Genomic DNA, 19,811 nt, shown 5'->3' with positions numbered 1-19,811 from the left:
ATAATACATTAAAAGTCTTAGTTCCATGCAGTAAGTACTCCCCCTCTTTACTATGAAATCCAAAATAATAAAAAATCCTGTGCCTTCAAAAGCTACTTAAAGGGGTTGTAAAGGTAAAAGTTTTTTCACCTTAATGCATTCTATGCATTAAGGTGAAAAAACTTCCAACAATACCGGCCACCCCAGCACCCCACGTTTACTTACCTGACCCCTCGAAAGTCCCGCGACGTGAACACGCTGTCATCTTGGTCAGTTTCATGGCTCCTTCATTGGTCGATTGAAGCAGCGCAGCCATTGACTCGCGCTGCTGTCAATCACAACCAATGATGCGGCGAGCTGGGGGGCGGGGCCAAGTGATACAGTGAGCGGCTATGGCCGCTCGCTGTATCACGGGAGCGCACCCGCAAGGACTCCACACAATGCGAGGAAGCTCGCATGAATGTGTGGAGTTCTTGCAGGGAGGACCAAAGACAGCCACCAAGGGACCCCAGAAGACATGGATCGGGGCCACACTGTGCAAAACTAGCTGCACAGTGGAGGTAAGTATAACATGTTTGTTATTTTTAAAAAATATAAAAATTTCCTTTACAATCCCTTTAATTAGTTGAATGTAGTTCAGCAGTGTGCAATGTAAGTGTCACATGACCTTAAAATAAATGCAGCTAAAGAGCTAAACTTGATCTGGTTTCAGCCTTGCAGTTTAAAGTTTGTACAGCAGAGCTCAAAGAGGGGTAGGGTAAGCAGCACAAGGAGCCAAAGAGGTATACACAGGGTTTGAGTGGGAAAGAGAATATGTAGGTGAAAGTGAATTTTCAGTAAAGAGAATTTTCAGGTGTCCTCCCCTGCTATAGACAGAGCTGTGCTATGGGGCTTAACTGTGCAACTCTTTGGACTGGACGGACAAAAGTACAACTCATTTGGCAGGTAAAACAGGTTTGATTGATTTATTTAATTTGCATATTTAACTGTTTGCCTGGAGTTCAGCTTTAAAAATATGTCTAAACCAACAGCATCATGAAGACAAAGGAACTTTCAAAAATAGTGCTAAAATTAAAGTTAAAGTTAAATTAAGTGTCAATCAGAGTTGAGTTATAAAAACAATATTCTATACTATGACCATATTTCAGAGTATTGTTATGTCTGTTGCTGAAAAATTAAAGTATATCTAAGCAGTCAATCCTGCTTCTTGAAGGCTGACTACCAAAACACAATGACAGAGTAAGTAAGGTAATAACCACAGAAACAAGTAATAGGGAATGATAAAAAAAAAAAAAAAAAATCATCCATGAGATGAAAGAAATTGTCAATTTTATAACATACTAGCTGAATACCCGGCGTTGCCCGGTCTTCCTATCTTAACCTTTTGGGGAGGAAAATCATAGTAATATAAATATACCCATCTTTTATATAAGGGTGTAGGTAAGGGTTAATTTAACTGTCATATATTTTTATTTGGCATATAAGTAATATGTGTACCAGGTATTATTGAAATATCTCCAGGCGTACAGAAGTTATGTGGGAACATACATTTCCCATTGATTTGCATGGGACTTTAAACAAAAACCCCGACCCTCACAAATGGGGGTAGTTAAGGGATAAATTAACTATCCTATAGTTGAACATATAAGTAACATGTGACCAAGTGTTATCGAAATATCTACAGCCGTTTGGAAGTTATGAAGTAACATGTATTTCCCATAGAGTTGAATGGGACTTTAAAGGAAAACCCCGACCATGGCAAATGGGGGTGGGTAAGGGTTAAACCACCTATCCTATGTTTGTTGCTGACATATAAGTAACATGTGTGCCAAGTTTCATGTTAATATCTTTAGCCGTTTGGACGTGATGCTGGAACATACATACACACACACGTTGAGTTTTATATATATAGATAACATGCTGGGCATTATAAAATAATGATGATATTTTGGAATGGTTTAGAGAGGTTGTTGGAATCAGATTAATGGAAGAGTTGATTCATTTTCAAAGTTATTCCTATTTGAAATTCTATGGAATTGGAAAAGCTGGTTTCGAGTTTTAACAGTCTTTGGTTTACATAGGATATGTGTGTAATAAAAATGTACTGGAGGAAGGAAGAGAAGGAGAGGTGGAGGAAACAGGAGATTCTCGCTGTATCACCGTATAACACACACACACACTATTTGCAAACGATTTGCAGGGCGAAAAAGTGAGTGTTATACGCCAATAAATACAGTAAATCGCATTTCATTCTTCATTGTCTACTTTTGTGGAATAGTCAAAGACAATTGAATACTTCTGCAAAGCACCATATGTGGTCAGTTCAGTTACAGTGCTTATTGCAATTCATGTACAGTATATGAAGATCTCTTTTGGGTTTGAGTTAGACTACAGCTGCTGTTATTGTATATAGCTTCCTTTGTAATGTAAGGTGAAATTAACACAATATGCAACCAGGCCCGGACTGGGACAAAAAATAGACCCGGGCATTTTAGACTGAGCAGCCCGGGGGGGGGGGGGGGCACGCGGCGGGGGTTAATGATGGGATGCCCGCACAGAGAGAGAGACTGCTCCACATTTGTGGCACAGAGAGAGAAATCACTCCACATTGCTGGAACAGAGAGAAATCGTTCGACATTTCCCATTGTTGTACTGAAGTCAGTTGATAGATCGGAGTCTGTATAACCAGTCTGCACATTGATAGATTTAAATTTCTGCTGAACTGGCAGAATTTCAATCTATTTATGATGGCCTAAGTCCACCAGTCTCTGAGTTTAATAATATCCTCAAATCTTTTGAAAGGGGTTCTCAACTTAGGTTTAGAAATTCACTTTGAACTCCACCTTATTTCCAGAACTCTCATTATGTATTAGATGTGCAAAGAATAAGGTGAGAGAACATCTAATACCTATAAAGAGTAATGAAAATAAGGTGGAGTACAAAGTGAAATATCTGGAGGGACTGGCTGAGGTTAAAACAGGCAGGGAGGAAATTAGGCATCACCTCCTTACTGTCTGTCAAATGCCTCTGAAAAGTGACATGAGAATTGATAACTTTTCAGTGGAGTATCTGTGAGTGCAAGCCTTTTGGCTCACACTGGTGCTCAACATTTTTTTGGGGGGAAGCAATCAAACTGAACAAAAACATCAAATGCAGTCACTGTGCCCCATTATATGCAGCCACTGTGCCCCATCAAATGCAGCCACTGTGCCCCATCAAATGCAGCCACTGTACCCCAGCAAATGCAGCCACTGTGCCCCATCAAATGCAGCCACTGTGCCCCATCAAATGCAGCCACTATGCCCCATCAAATGCAGCCACTGTGCCCCATCAAATGCAGCCACTGTGCCCCATCAAATGCAGCCACTTTTTCCCATCAAATGCAGCCACTGTGCCCCATCAAATGCAGTCACTTTGTCCCATCAAATGCAGCCACTTTGTCCCATCAAATGCAGCCACTGTGATACACCCTCCACCCACTCGCTGTCTGAATGACACTTACCCCATCTTAGTGTGCCAGGTGACATGGCAGGTGACGTGGCCAGTGGACAATCCACAACTTGTGGCAGGTGGTGCACTCGGCCAGCTCAGTGGCCTTTTTTGCAGGACATTAGAGCAGCCCAGGGGGCAAATGCATTCTTGCAACCCAGCCCAGTCCGCCCCAAGGGCCTTGGTACACCTCTGGGTAGAAGTGACATGCGGGCCGCCAAGGGCCATTCGCGGGCCGCTACCGGCCCGCGGGCCGCCGCGGCCCACCGGGCATTTGCCCGGTATGCCCTATGGCCAGTCCGGGCCTGTATGCAACATTTGCCCAATCTTATTTTTTTTAGCTTTTTTAGTTTCTGTCAATAAACTAAAACCAGAGGGGTAAATTGATTTAATGTATTATACAATAAATCATTTATTTCTATATATTTCACTGAAGAAATCTTCCTGACTCAACATATTTGCTGTGCAAGCTTCATAAATAGTTTAAAGGTTTGTTTGCTATTTGCACCATATAGCAAATTTGCATAAAAATTGATAAAAAAATGTAACATCAGATCAGAGAAAATGGATTGAATAATTATAATGTAAGCACGTGAAAATGCATGTCTTTGTCAAATGTAATATATGTACATTGCAGCAGCAACAAAACGTATGGTTACAGAGCTAGGACAATAAAAGTAGTAGGCTGGAGTACATAATTCATAGTTTATGTAAAGCCACTTCTATTTTAGAGTGCATAGAGTGGGAAGTTTTAAAAACCTGTCAAGGTGTTATTGCTGTTGGTCTACCCTCCCTTTCTCTCTGCCCTTATAATCATTGCCAGAGTGATGATAAATCAAACATTTTCAGTGACGTCTCCCGCTTTCATTTTTAGGGGGGGGCACATGGGGGGACAGTGACAAGAGTAGGGGGGCCAACTATAAAAAGATTCCCCTTTCCTCAGCTTTTTATTCACAAGGCTTTGAGGAAAGCCTTTCCTGTTCTTTCTTACCATGCCACATGCTGGGGTCTGCTTCCGATGAAGGTTGTGGAACAGGGGAAGAGAGGTGTAAAAGTTATCGACGTACAAGTAGTAGCCTTTATCCAGTAGGGGGTTGATAAGTTGCCAAACAACTTTTCCACTTGATCCCAAGTAGTCTGGGCAATTGGGGGGATGCAGCTGGGTGTCCTTCCCTTCGTAGACCAAGAAGGAATACAGGTACCCTGTGGCTCGTTCACATCGTTTGTAAACCTTCACCCCATAGCGGGCCCTTTTGCTGGGGATAAACTGCTTTATTTTAAGTCGGCCACAAAATTTAACAAGGGACTCATCTACATCATCTACACATATGTGTTGTTCTGGGGTATATAACTGGGGGAATAATTCCGAAAAATAATTTAATAAGGGGCGAATTTTGAAAAACCTGTCAAAATTTGGGTGATTTCGGGAAGGCATCATTGAAGTGGAGGAACCTCATGATCATGAAGTATCTGGTTCTGGGCATTGTTGCAGAGAAGATTGGCATATGGTAAATGGGGCGTTTTAACCAAAAGGAATGCTTTTCATTTTTTGGGTTGAGTTCCATGCAAAATGTGAGGCCTAAAAAAAAACTAAACTCCTCCACTGTTAGGTCTCTCCACTGGAAGGGACGGGCATACGAAGATGTTGGATTGTTGGCAATAAATTGTTGGGCATATAAGTTGCACTGGGCCACAATGCTAGATAGCAGTTCCTCAGTAAAAAATAAATCAAAAAAATTAATTGGGGAAAAATTGTCCGTGTCCACCTGGACTCCTGGCTGGGCAGTGAAAGGGGGAATATTGGCTTCTCCGGAATTTGGAGGAAGCCACAAAGTACTCCTTCAGGCTGGATTCACACCTATGCATTTTTAGTGCTTTTTGCATTTTGCAGATTTGCACTAGAGAACCTGACCCATAGGAAACCACGTTAGATGGACTGTAGCGCAAATCTGCAAAATGCAAAAAGCACTAAAAATGCATGGCTGTGAATCCAGCCTCATGGCCACTAGATGCAGATTTGCTAGATGAACGGCTCTGCAAATTTTTCATAAAGAGACCCCTTAAAATGTAAATCTAAAGTCAAACTGTTTTTAGGTTTGGATAAAGTGGATAAGGATTAGAACAGCTGTCAAGTTTTTATTGTTGTATGTGTCCCCATTAGGTATATTCACTCTCTATTTATACAGTTTACCGTTTCACCAAGAGTAAAAGTGAAAGAAAATCCCAAACAATGGGTTATCACTAGAAGAAGAATAGAGGGGAAATCTTCCGATCCTAACATTCATTCTGATAATCCTGGTTACAACCAGGAATACCCTCACAATTTTCTCTCACTTTTTGGCTATGGAGGTGAAGGGAATTCTCCATTACTCTATTTTGTCATTTTTTTTTTAGGTATAAGGGGTACATTGTATAGATATATATACTGTTCAATGACCTTTCTAATATTGTAATGATACATATACAACATAATGACAGTATAAGCATTAAGGCTCGATTCACACCAATGTATGTTGCTTTTGAGCATTTTTGCAGTGTTTTTTGCGGTGTTAGCTGCGTTTTTCGACACACGTTTTTACCGCGTGTTTACCGCGATGTTACGGTTTGCGTTGCGTTTTTTTATAAAAATTGTTTTTTACATTTCCTTTAACAACCAGCTATAAACAGGTTAAAAAAAAACGCAAATCTCAGCAAAAATGCGGTACTTGCGTTTTGGATGCGGGTCCATTGAATTCTATTACATGTGTAGCACTACCCCCGAAGGAGCTGCTGGTTTGTTTTGGGTCTACGCTCTGGCGGTCAACCCCTGAATTTGGCTCAAAACCTTCCCTTGGCACAACTGGTATAGTAGAAATTGTGGACCCCAATAAATTGTGAGAGGGCACAATTCCTGTCACACCACAGTAAATTATGTAAATTAAAGGTTACCTTGAGTTTAATGGATCCTGCAGGATGATAGAGAGACTGTACACAACTTTCAGCTTAACCAATGTAACTCTTTACTTGGTAGGATAAAGCAAAAGAAATACAGGTAAAACGATAAGAGCCTTGCAAGAGTCAGAAACAGAAATAACAAATAAATACACTTTAATTTATAATGGCTATGCAGACCTGTGTAAGCACGCAGCAAGGGGATTCCCTCAATAAGGCATCCACACTGAAGTACCTCCTTGCCAAGCCTCACCCAGCTCTCACTACTAACAATACTCACAGGCCAGGCCAAACCTCGAGATACGTTATCTTAACAGTTCGTGCACATATGCGTTGGCATGCATTGGCGCGCAAAGAAAAAAAAACAATTTGTAATCCAAGAGGGAAATAATAACTGGTGGAAATTTCCTGAACAGTCAAATCACAGTGATGAATATCAACAATCCACCCTCCTGCAAGGCAGTCAGTATGCTTGGGCAGGTGCCCGTCTCACCCAAACAGTTCAGGCCTTTTCCTACAGGATCACTCTGTCCATGATCTCCGATTGCAGTCCTTCAAGATGACAGCCTCCGGTTCTCAGACAAGTCACAGGGGTACTGGAGTCCCGTCCGATCACTCCGTCAGAGGTTCTGTCTCTCCTTCTCAATGGCGCTCCGCCCGGGCGTAGATATGCCGCAATCCCAGCCTAGACTTCCGGGAAGGCACCTCGCACAGGTGTCCTCCTGAGTTGAAGAAGCGCTCCAGAGAGAGCGTGCCAAACACGTCCTCTCCCTTAAAATACCTCTCCCAGCAGGCCGTGCGGCGAGCAAAACGCTCTGTGATTGAACAGTTGCTCTCTGGTTAATGCAGTCTATAACAAGCCAGGGCAAATAGAGTCTCTTTTCTCCCTGCACTCAATTTCCCAACATTCTCTGCAGTATCAGGACAAAAGTAAGCAGCAGGTGGCTACAATGCAATTCGGCCACATGAGGGAGCTGAGATCCTTCTTGATCATCAGATGGTATTTTTTTATTTCACATAATAAAGGTGATCCCGCTACACATGCAAAACGCTGCTTTTTGCGGGAAAAAAGTCCCAGACCCTTTCCAAAAATGCAGAGGCACAAAAAAGCATTCATGTGAACATGTTCCATAGGAAACCATTTAAAAAAAATTCCCTGCATTTCTGCAAAATGCATCAAAAAACGCATTAGTGTGAATGGAGCCTAAATGCTAGTTACAAACCAGATGTAGAGTCAGTCCAGACAAGGAAGGGACAAGACAAGTGCACCTGTGTATCATCTCAGCGACAGGTTCTCATACAGTTTTCCTTTAAATATAGCTCACTAGGTAAAAATTGACAAGAGGGAGTATCTATAGTGAGGTAGAATGGAAAAGAAGAGAGGGGGTGTAGACATAGTAAAAAGAGAGTACTTGGAAAGAGAGTATGGCAAAAAATATAAATGTTAAACATGGTTGCTGCAGTCGATTTCTGTGGGGTACATTTAGTGGCTACCCATCAAGAGCTACTTATATTCCTCAGAGTGTACATATACTGTCCATTAATACCACATTTTGAGAAAAATTTCATCTCTATGCTATAGCGTTGCTGTTAAATCTTCCATATGATGGATTTCTGCCATTTTGGAAATACACAGCTGCTTTAGTTTTACTTCAACTGCCTAAACCTTAACGCTTAACAAATAAACTAACTTCCTAATGCATGATCTCAATGCTATTCTATGCTGCGCTAGCAGCCATTGAGCCAAATTCTTACAGTAATGCCATGCAAATGTAAATATACCGATGTCTATCTTCTGACACTGAAAGCCAGTAATCTCTACCCTATATGCTCATACAAATGTTGAGAAAACATTATCAGATGTGGAACTCTGTAAAAAGAATGCATACATTTGAGATAATATTTGGTTAAGCTTCGTCTACTGTATGCAGCCAGCTCAACCAGGCAGGTCTCAGCTAAGCCTTTTACAAACATAAAGAGCATGCAATATCCCCGAATCAGTAAAGAAAGGATTTGTAGAGAAAGTCATACGAAGAATTTTCTTTTGCATTATAGAGTGAAATTTATCTCATGTCTTCTTGTTCCCCTTGTTTTTCTGATTTTACTAGTAAAATTGACCTAATAAGAAAATCAATAGCTTATGTATTTTGTAATTCAACGACAAAAGCACAACTGCTGAACTTGAAGTAGATATTTCATTGATGTGCCTTATTAAGTAGGTGGATTACAATTTAGAAATTTCCGAAAGGATAACAAGTGCCTTAAAAATAATTTTGAACTTATATTTGCCTAACTTCTGTTTTATTTATCACCAGGAAAGCCAGGTTTAAGCGTTCTAACAGTGTGACAGCAGGAGTGCAAGCTGACTTAGAGCTTGAAGGCTTCCCAGGACTAACTGTTCCCACTGAAGACAAGGGCCTGCAATTTGGCTGTTCATTTCAGCGTCATTCCTCTGAGCCCTCAGACACCAGCCAGCAGTATTCAGTGTATAAGACAGTGCACACACAGGGCCAGTGGGCATACAGAGAGGACTATCAAATGCAGTATGATACAGCAGAAGAAGCTCGTCAAGAATCCTGGATTGATAGAGCTACTCGCAGCCTGCCAGACTCTGGAAGAGCATCTCCTTGTCATCGTGATGGGGAGTGGTTCATTAAGATGTTGCAGGCAGAAGTGGAAAGGATGGAAGGATGGTGTCAACAAATGGAGAGAGACGCAGAAGAATATGACATACCAGAAGAAAGTAAGTTCTGTTATATTGTTGTCCAAACACACCCCCTTTCACACAACACACAGGAACAAAGCTGAGGCTGTCAATAAGCTGGAGGTCCCTCCCCAGTAAAGTTTTTTCTCCTCTTGATGTCTGGAAAACTTGTCAGAAGTGATTCATGCTGATAGCAGAGGTACAAAGCAGCAGACAGGAATGACACTAGGGGCTTGTTTACACTTTCTTTGATTTAAACACACATTACCGCTTCAACATGCTTTTTGTTGTGTTTTCGGTGGTGCTTCAATGATGCTTTGGTGGTGTTTTGATGATGCTTTGGTGATGCTTCGGTGGTTCATCAGTGATGCTTTTTTGAAGCTTTAATGAAGCTGGGCAGATGGGTGTGTGGATATCTCATACTTGCAATTTCTCCAAAACAAAGCAAAGCTAAAGCTGAATTAAAAGCTTCAGGTGCTTCAAGCTAGCTTTATCATAGACTTCCATGGAGGCTCAGAATCAATTCGATGCATGCTCGGAATCATTGAACGTGTTCATGGCGATCGGAATTTCCGACAACATTTGTGTGACCATGTGTATGCAAAACAAGTTTGAGCCAACAATCCTTCGGAAAAAAATCCACGGTTTTGTTGTCGGAATGTCCAATTGTGTGTACGGGGCATTAGTTGAGGCAAGTACACACTATAGAAGGAAATAATGTATTCATATTTCATGTCTGATGTTTACAATCACTTTTAAGCCCAACTTGTGCTAAAACATTCTATTTTAGTTTGAAAAGAATAGGGAAGAGTTAGTTAGCACCTCTGTTGGGATTAATTGGTGTCTCTGTCCCCATTGAAAATATTCCCTTAAAACGTTTGTTAAAGCAGGGTTCCACCCGCAATTTTTTTTTTAAAGTCAGCAGCTACAAACACTGTAGCTGCTGACTTTTAATAAGGACACTTACCTGTCCTCTGCGCCCACGATGTTGGCTCCCCAAGGCCGATCCCTCCATCGTTGCAGGTCCCGGCGCCGCCATGCTCACTAAGGGAAACAGGCCATGGAGCCTTGCGGCTTCACTGCCTGTGTCCTACTGCTCATGCGCGAGTCTCACAACGCTGTATGAATGGGCGGCTGCTCTCGTGGATACACACAGTTCCCAGAAGACAGCGCGCACCATTCCCCATAAGACAACACAAGGATGAAGACCAGCCATGGACTAGGAAAAGGGGGGATTAGGAAGATCCGCATAGCAACCGCAATTTCTGATAAGTAAAAAAAAAAAATCTATTTTTTTGTAGAATTTTGGTAACATTTTTTTTTAGGGTGGACCTCCACTTTAACCTCTGCAAACAGACCACGATAATCATGGCTGCTGAGCCCCTGATACCGTGGTCCATGTGTGTGCCTCCGTCATCTGCAGCCTGCTATCCTGTGTCTCCTCTGGCCTCTTTCCCCCACTCCCCTCTCTGCATGTCAGTAACCCCCCCCACTCCCCCCCACTACTGCTGCTCTCATTATTCATTAAATAAACTCCCATTTGCGCTTTAATATACCAGTAAATGCCCATGTGCCTGTGTTAGGTAAAAAATATACTTATCTGTATGTATAACAGCATGGCTCCCAGTGCTCAGCTGACTCTGCTTTCACAATCTCCACCCCGGCTGATGTCAGCGGGAGCCACGCTGATATGCATACAGATAAGCATAGTTTTTACCTAGCACAGGGACAGGGACAGGGACAATGGTTTATTACAGTGCAGATGGGATGTTTTTATATAAGTGGGTTAACAACCACTTTAACTTTCTGTCTGGACAGCAAGTGATGTGCAATTTCTCAATTTAGAACAGAAATTGCAACAAAACATTTATTTTTTAGTAAAATGGGGAAGGTTTTGAACCTCTGTCAGGTATTTATTACATCTGTCTCTTCCTGTCTCAGTGACAACCACTTTCACTATTTCTTCTCTTGCATTTAAAGTAGCAGGACATTTGGTAAATTCTTCCCAGTGGGGTTAAGGAAAGCAATACAAATCTGGCATAACTGTTTATAACTTGTTTCCAAAGATATCTAAAACTAAAAAAAAGGTTTGACTGGAGTTGAAATTATTATGAAACTGCTAGGTCATTTATAGGTTCAAATGCCCACCGGGGCACTCATAGACCAGTGCATGGGGGTGACCAACTTCTGGTCACCTGTGGAAACTGCTGTTGGTTTTTAGCAAGTGAACTATAGGGGAAGAGTTGGTGAGGATGTTGTGAAGATTCATGTACTTTGTAAATTAGGAAACATACATATCTGTACTTTTTCTTGCTTTGTGGTCTGTACAACTGAAAAGTATGAAACAGACCACATATTACATCCAATAGTTCATTTCATATTTTATCTAATGAGAAATAGATCAGCTCCTCCATCTCTGCAATACAGTTAATTTCGTTAATTTGAAGGTGGGGATGTGGACCGCCAATGAACAGGTACACACATTCTAGCAGCGTTGTCCATGAGCATCGCAACCAATTTGTAGTACCCTTTTTTAGGGATTTTAGACAGGTTTAGAAGATACTGTGCCAGGGTGTACTCCAGCATAAGAGAGTGCACCTTTGTTATCACATCATGTACCTTATGCCAGAAAGGCTGGAGTAACGGGCAGCCCCACCAAGTGTGTCTCTCTGCCACATTACCAGCATTGATCCAAAACTGAATGTGAGAATTTATGAATCAGGTCTGGAGTTCTATACCAGCGTGTTTTTAGTTTATAGCCATTTTCCTGTACAGAGACATTCAAGGATCCTTTGTGAATATAGAGATTGATACAATCCCAACCATCCTCATCTGTCTCTGTTCCCAGTGCAGATTCCCAGTAGGCATGTTCAGAATGTAGAATTGTTGAGGTTTCCCCAAACAATGAAGCATAAAGCGCTGAGATAACATGGTTCTGCAGGGTTGAGTAAGAGCATAATGACTTTAGAACTGTAGGGGTACTTGGTAAAGCCTTCTATGTGAGACGGATCATCTAAAAGGTGTTTAAGTTGCATATAGGACCAAAACGGAAACAAGCCCGTATTGAAAAGATCCTCAAGTTCAGTTTGTAACATAAACCGGCCTCTACAGAAAAAGTGTTTGGCCAGCATCTCTGAATACGGCCATTCTGTCTTCACAAAGGCCCTGGATAAGCCTGGTGGAAAATCGGGGTTGTCCTTGACTGGGGTGATGGGGCAAAATATAGCAGAGATCGCGTGTGTGGAACTAGCCCTTTTAATTGAGTGAAGAGTGGATCCGATAAGGGGATGTGTCAAAGCAGAGGAAGGCACATGTTCCTTGTGAAGCCAAGGGACATAACGTAAATCAGAATTTGAGACCAGATTATCTAGGATCACTCAGTTTTTATGTCGGATATGTACTTTCCAGTCAACTATTAACGCTTTTTAACGCAATTCCCCCACAGGCTTTAGGCAGCACTAGCTTTGTCCAACTTATCCTATCAGGTTTATTGTGCCAAAGGAAGGACCTATTTATGGACTTGTACAGCCTAAAAAAGGAGAGCTGCAAGAGTATTGTTAATGTTTGGATTTTATACAGCAGATGTGGAAGAATTGTCATCTTAAGAATGTATGATTGCCCAAACCAGGAGATAGTTGATTTGTCCCACTTCTAGATATCCTGCTGTATACTCTGCAGTTCGGCCAAAAAGTTTTTACTGTAAAGGTCTGAGAGAACAGCGGGGAGTTGGATACCCAGGTACTGAATGGCATCCACTTTCCACCGAAAGGGGGTGTTATGTTGGCATTGGTTAGCCAGAGCTGAGGGTAAGGACACATTTAATGCAAACGATTTAGAGTAGTTGATTTTTTATTTGATAGTAATTGTAAGTGTTTCAGGACTTGCAAATGAATAGTTAAAGACGATAGCAGAGAGGAGAGAAAGAGGAGACCGTTGTCCCCAAAAGCTGCAATCTTAAATTCCTGTTCACACACCCGTATGCCCTCGATATCTGGGTTGGCCAGAATACAGTGGAGGAGGGATTTAAGTGTGAGGATATAGAGCAGGGGAGAGAGGGGGCATTTCTGTCTGGTTCTGTTATGGATGGAGAGGGCATCCATTAACTTTGACTTTAGCTCTAGGGTTAGCATATAGTGACAGGATAAAGACCCTCATATAAGGTCTGAGCCATATTGAGCTCAGGACAACGTCCATATAATCCCAGGCCACTCTGTCGAACGCCTTCCCTGCATCCATTGCCAGGAAAAAGCCCTCCTGCTGGGTGGAAGTAAGCCAGTGATGTAATTTCAATGCTTTGGGTGTGTTGTCCTTGGCATCCCTTCCAGGGACAAATCCCACCTGGTCCAGGCCAACTCTGGCAGGCACATGGTAGGATCAACGAATTGCATTGATTTTGGCAAAGACCTTTATGTCCACGTTAACCTCCCAGGCGGTAGGAATATGTCAGGTTTGTGATGCTGAAAGCTGTACATTGTTTCGCATGGAAATTTGGCGTTTTATATTGTAGGCCTGTAATTCTTAGGAATAACACACTTAAATCTGTTCAAACAAGAGTCTAGTAGACATTCCGGGTATGATAAAGTTTAAAACACAAAATCATAAATTATAATTATAATTATAATTATAATATAATAAATAACTATAAATAACTATAAATAACTATAAATAACTATAAATAATTATAATAAATACTAATATAATAATAATAAAATTATTCAATAAAGTTTAAAACACAAAATCATAAATTATAATTATAATTATAATTATAATATAATAAATAACTATAAATAACTATAAATAACTATAAATAACTATAAATAATTATAATAAATACTAATATAATAATAATAAAATTATTCAATAATGTAATCAAATCAAAAACACTGAAATTTGCTCAGTTGCAGAATTGTCGCTGTCATTACTTTCAGTGTTTGATTAGGAATTTTCCCACAATTCACTATTGCTCAATTCTGCAAGTGATTCTAATTTATTATCGCTGTTTTCTAGCTGGTCTAAAACCGCTTTTGACATACAGGGCCCCCCCTTTTGGTTGCTATGGATAATCTCAAGTTTCCAGGCAGAAAGAACAGTAGTATATAATATAAAACTACATGCAGGGCACTGGAAAAAGCACTAGAGACAAAAGGGAGATTAAATAATTTGATACAGTAATGTAATCTGTAATCTGTAAGATTACAGTGTACTGTATGTTTTTAACTTTTTGAATTTGGTGCCTGGCTCCGTCCCCGTACATCACAACGCTCACACTGAACGGAGCTTGGCACTGTGATGAATCGAGTGGAGGACACCACTCGCACACACAGTGTGAGGACAGGATCCTGGGGTCAAGGTAAGCAAATTTGCCTGGATCCTGCGATGCGATCCCAAGAATGGGTTGCTGCTTTTGGAAAATTCACCCCGAGCCACACTCGGGAATACCGCCAGGGGGGTTAAGAAGGGAGATTGGATGGTAGTTAGTGACATTAGTGGAATATTTCCATTCCTTGAGAATAACTGATACATAAGCTTCCAGTAGCCTCTCTGATCAGCAGGAATTGGTGGGAAGTGAGATTAAATAATTTGATACAGTAATGTAATCTGTAAGATTACAGTGTACTGTATGTTTTTAACTTTTTGAATTTGGTGCCAGGCTCCGTCCCCGTGCATCACAACGCTCACACTGAACGGAGCTTGGCACTGTGATGAATCAAGTGGAGGACACCACATTTGCACACACAGTGGGAGGAAAGGATCCTGGGGACAAGGTAAGCAAATTTGCCTGGATCCTGCGATGCGATCCCGAGAATGGGTTGCTGCTTTTGGAAAATTCACCCCGAGCCACACTCGGGAATACCGCCAGGGGGGTTAAGAAGGGAGATTGGATGGTAGTTAGTGACATTAGTGGAATCTTCCCATTCCTTGGGAATAACTGATACATAAGCTTCCAGTAGCCTCTCTGATCAGCAGGAATTGGTGGGAAACTAATTGAAAGCTCTAATAAAGCTTGGTGCTAGTAGGCCTAAACAGCTCTTATAATAAAGGGCCGTGAAGCCATCTGGGCCTGGGCTCTTGCTTGGTTTTGTGGCTTTGAGTGCCGCCACAAATTTCTCAGATGACAAGGGAGCCTCCAGAGCCTAGGAGTCAGCAACTGACAAGACAAAAGGACAAGTCTTGAATTAGGGCAGACTGCTTAGTAGACAATGCGGGATCCAAGTTCCCGGGCTGGAGATTGTATAAATCACTATAAAAGTGTTGGAAATGATGGGCAATGACTTTGTTTTTAGAATGGGTCTTACCCAAAGTGTCTACAATGTGGTGGATCCTGTAAGCTATCTTGCGTTGCTGAGTAGCACTGACCTACTGGCCGGGTTTGTTACCCTGTTTATAGAGCAATCTTTGAGACAAGACATTACAGCGACGTGCCATTTGAATAATTCTTCCAATAAAAGTGAGCACGTTTCCACCATTTCCTGTAATGCTTTGATTGCTATTTATATTATTATTTTGATATCAAATTTTTAATTATTAAATCACAATATTGCCTCATACACACGTATGGGATTTCCGACTGGAAAAGTTCCCGTCGGAAATCCTAGAGGGGAAAGCCGAGAACCTGCTTGGTTCAGTCTTTCCCCCTACACACGGCCGGTTTTCCCGACAAGAAAACTGCGATGGATCATTGGCCGGGAATCCCGGCCGTGTGTATGCTCCATCGCAGTTTTTCCTATAGCAAAACTGCCAAAAAACGCCAGACAAAAGTCCGCCGGATTTTCCGGTGGAAAAAAGAGAACTGGTTTTCTTTTTTTGTCCGGCGGTTTTTGGGCAGTTTTCCCGTCGGAAAAACTGTGAGGAGCATACACACGGCCGGGATTCCTGGCCAAAAGCTTTCCTCACAGTTTTCCCGTCGGGGAAAACTGATCATGTGTACGAGGCTTAAGGCTTGTGTAACAATTGTATATGTTATTTTTATTTTCCTTTGATATATATTTGTTCAGAAATATTGAGTTACCTTTTAAATAAAGCCTAAATCCAAATTATAATCATATCTCTCTGTTAATTTTCATAAGAAATTAGATTCTTGTACCCATAATAAACTAACGGATTTACATAAAAAGATAGTGATTGTTTTTCAATGAATCTGGGTAAAGGACACTGAGTTACACTAAAATTATGCCTGGATTAGGCAAATAGACTGTTGATTTAGTAAGAGAAGTTGCACTCTGCAAGGAAATTTACCTCTAAACTTTGTAAATTAGGTGCAGTTTCATTTTGCAAGAAATACCCAATGACTCATAAAAATGACACATCACAGTATTACATCATACACTCAAGCTCTGGTGCAAATTTATTTCCAAAGTACAACTTCCCTTGCAAAGGAACAGCCTATTTGTCTTTAGTAAATTAGTCCTCTTGACTTCCACACATTTACCTGCTGACACTAGATTGTAAACCTATATTCACATCAGTGTCTTAGAACTGCCCTCAGTGCTGGGTTCCTTACATGTTAATGCAGGATATTCAGAAAGAAGTTGTCTTTTAGTTCCATAAATCTTTTATAATACAATATTTGTCTGCATTTATTGTTGAAAATAGCGCCACCTCCTGCTGTTGGTATATGCTGAAATTACTACATCTTCACAATGGGGTTGATTTACTAAAGGCAAATAGACTGTGCACTTTTGAAAGTGCAGTTGCACTCTGCAAGTGCAGTTTCTCTAGAGCTTAGTAAATTAGGTAAATGTTAACTTTGCAAAGAACAACCAATCACGCAAGCAAAATAAAAAAACTGTATTTTTTCTTGAACATGATTGGATGATGGAAGTCAGCAGAGCTTTTCCTCAATTACTAATTTCTGGAGCAGCTGTACTTGCAGAGTGCAACTGCACTTTCAAAAGTGCACAGTCTATTTGCCTTTAGTAAATCAACCCCAATGCCTTATATCTCAATAGAGACCGTTCTTATCATCACTGTGATTTTCACAATGACATTTCCAGTGTGCTCAGGGTTTCTCCAGGCTACACCATGATCAGGGATCCATTAGTAATTATGATTTCTGCCACTGAAAAATGTATATCGGCGTCTTTAAAAAATACTAAATACTTACAATGATTAACATAAATTCCATATGTGATCTGTATAGGACAAGAGTGTTCCATATTCTGAAAAGGTCAAAACATTAATTTTTTAAAACATTTATTCGCAGAGCTTTTCATTTGCATATCAAAGCAGCAAGTGGCTATATAAGGAATCTCTAAGGGTTGCTTTAAACTCAATGTCAAACGCTGTGTGTTCATTTTTACGTGACTGTGAATGCATCAAACTGTTTGTCCCAGTTTTTGCCCCAGGTCAGTCAATTAGCTTGTTGAATGTTTGCAGAAGTGTTAATATGTGAAATTGAAGTGTGTTAGCCTACAGACTATGGTAATTACATTTCCATATGACATAATCCTTAATTATTCACATAGGAGGTTTCCTACTGTGGAAAATTGGTTGTTCCTTGTGGCCTATGACTAAACACTGACTCTTTAGTGTTTACGTCTCTCAGAAATGTAGATAATAGTACCTTTTATGTAGGTATCCTTTTTAAGTTAACAGTGGCTTATCAGTTTTTTTTTCTTGATTCTAGCTGTTCAGTCTGAGCTGATATTTGCCCCTGTCCCAGCAAAGGTAGACTCTCAAACCCAGCATGCTCAACCAGTGTATTATGCCAGTCAGCATATCATCAACATATGTGTGAATTGCCTTGGTCACATTTACTACCTTTATCTCCTCTGCTTACTTTCTAAACTACTCCTCCTTCTTTTTGTTTTAAAGTTTCTTACAGAAACTGCCCCATGTTTTCTAATTCTGTTTGTAGGCCCAAATCTCTGTCTCCGTGCATAATAGTGGATAAAATTTGCTTATATAGGAATGGACATATTAAACGCTTTAGATTTATACCTCTGGTTGGTCACTTAACAGTTGGGTTGAGCCTTTTCTCCCCCATGCTATCTTTTACCCTCAGTTGCTGGTTATTTTCAGTAGAGGCATCACTGATTCCAACCTCTGTTTCTCTGTCTTCAACCCTTGGGATGCCACGGTTTTTCATTCCACATATTCAAATTAGTAGCTCTTTTAGGCCTCGTACACACGACCGAGTTTCTCGGCAAAAACAGCAAGAAACTTGCTGTTGTTTGTTTTTTTTTGCCGAGGAAACCGGTCGCGTGTACACTTTTCGACGAGGAAACTGTCGAGGATCTCGTCGAGCCAAAAAGAGAACATGTTCTCTATTTCCTTGACGGCAATGGAGAAATTTGGCTCGCCGAGATCCACGACAGCCTAACAAGGAACTCGACGAGCAAAACGATGTGTTTCGCCCGTCGAGTTCCTCGGCCGTGTGTACGAGGCTTCACTCATTGTGAAGTACCAGTCTTCTCATGTAGTCAAGTTTTCATTATTTGTAACTAATTCTTGTCCTTGGACCCTGGGGACCATATTCTACTTTTTGTCCTGAAATGGTTGATATAATCTACCAACAGTGGAGGATATATATTTCCTGTCATCTTTTAAAAGACAGTAGTTACATAGTTAGTCAGGTTGAAAAAAGATACAAGTCCATCTTGTTCAATTAATAATAATAATAATAATAATAATAATAATAAAAAATATACAGATATATATATATATATATATATATATATATATATATATATATATATATATATATATATATATATATATATATATATACAGTTGTGTTCAAAATGATTCAACCCCCCACTGATATTGATTGTTTTGGCCAGTTTGACATTGATTTTGATCATTCAGTCATCCTGCTTACAATTAAATCAAAGAGGCACGTGTAGGTCAGATAAATATAACATAACATTTATAATAAAATAACCACAAATGTCTTTTCTGTGCTTACATCATTATCAGTTTTATTCAACCCCCAAGTGACATTCAATCTTAGTACTTAGTACAACATCCTTTTACAGTTAGAACAGCTTTTAAACCTGAAGCATAGCTTGACACAAGTGTCTTGCAGCGATCTACGGGTATCTTCGCCCGTTCGTCATGGGCAAAAGCCTCCAGTTCAGTCACATTCTTAGGCTTGCGCACTGCAACTGCTTTCTTTAAGTCCCACCAGAGGTTCTCAATCGGATTTAAGTCTGGTGACTGCGATGGCCACTCCAAAATGTTCCAGCCTTTAATCTGCAACCATGCTCTAGTGGACTTGGAGGTATGCTTGGGATCATTGTCCTGTTGAAAGGTCCAACGTCTCCCAAGCCTCAGGTTTGTGACGGACTGCATCACATTGTTATCCACTATCTCCTGGTACTGAAGAGAATTCATGGTACCTTGCACACGCTGAAGCTTCCCTGTACCTGCAGAAGCAAAACAGCCACAAAGCATGATTGAACCCCCGCCATGCTTCACAGTAGGCAAGGTGTTCTTTTCATCATAGGCCTTGTTCTTCCTCCTCCAAACATAGCGTTGATCCATGGGCCCAAACAGTTTCATCAGTCCACAGAACACAATCCCAAAACTTCTGTGGTTTGTCCACATGACTTTTGGCATACTGCAGTCGACTCTTCTTATTCTTTAGAGACAGCAAGGGGGTGCGCCTGGGAGTTCTGGCATGGAGGCCTTCATTACGCAGTGTGCGCTGTATTGTCTGAGCAGAAACTTCAGTACCCACATCTGACAAATATTTTCTCAGTTCCTC

At 40.9% G+C, this 19,811-nt stretch overlaps 1 protein-coding gene across 6 annotated transcripts in view; it reads left to right on the top strand.

Moving 5' to 3' along the window:
- The window catches only part of DLGAP3 (DLG associated protein 3), a 626,246-nt gene that overhangs the window by 553,137 nt on the left and 53,298 nt on the right, over window positions 1–19,811 (top strand). For all 6 annotated transcript variants that reach the window (XM_040337299.1, XM_040337293.1, XM_040337294.1 and 3 more), the window contains one exon: window positions 8,715–9,142. In XM_040337299.1, the coding sequence (XP_040193233.1) occupies window positions 8,715–9,142 (428 nt within the window). The remainder of the gene's footprint in view (window positions 1–8,714; window positions 9,143–19,811) is intronic.

Source organism: Rana temporaria, chromosome 2 (assembly GCF_905171775.1).
Source record: "Rana temporaria chromosome 2, aRanTem1.1, whole genome shotgun sequence".
Classification (NCBI taxonomy): Eukaryota; Metazoa; Chordata; class Amphibia; order Anura; family Ranidae; genus Rana; species Rana temporaria.
Note: the sequence above shows the minus strand (reverse complement) of the source record. Positions and strands in the feature narration are given on the sequence as shown.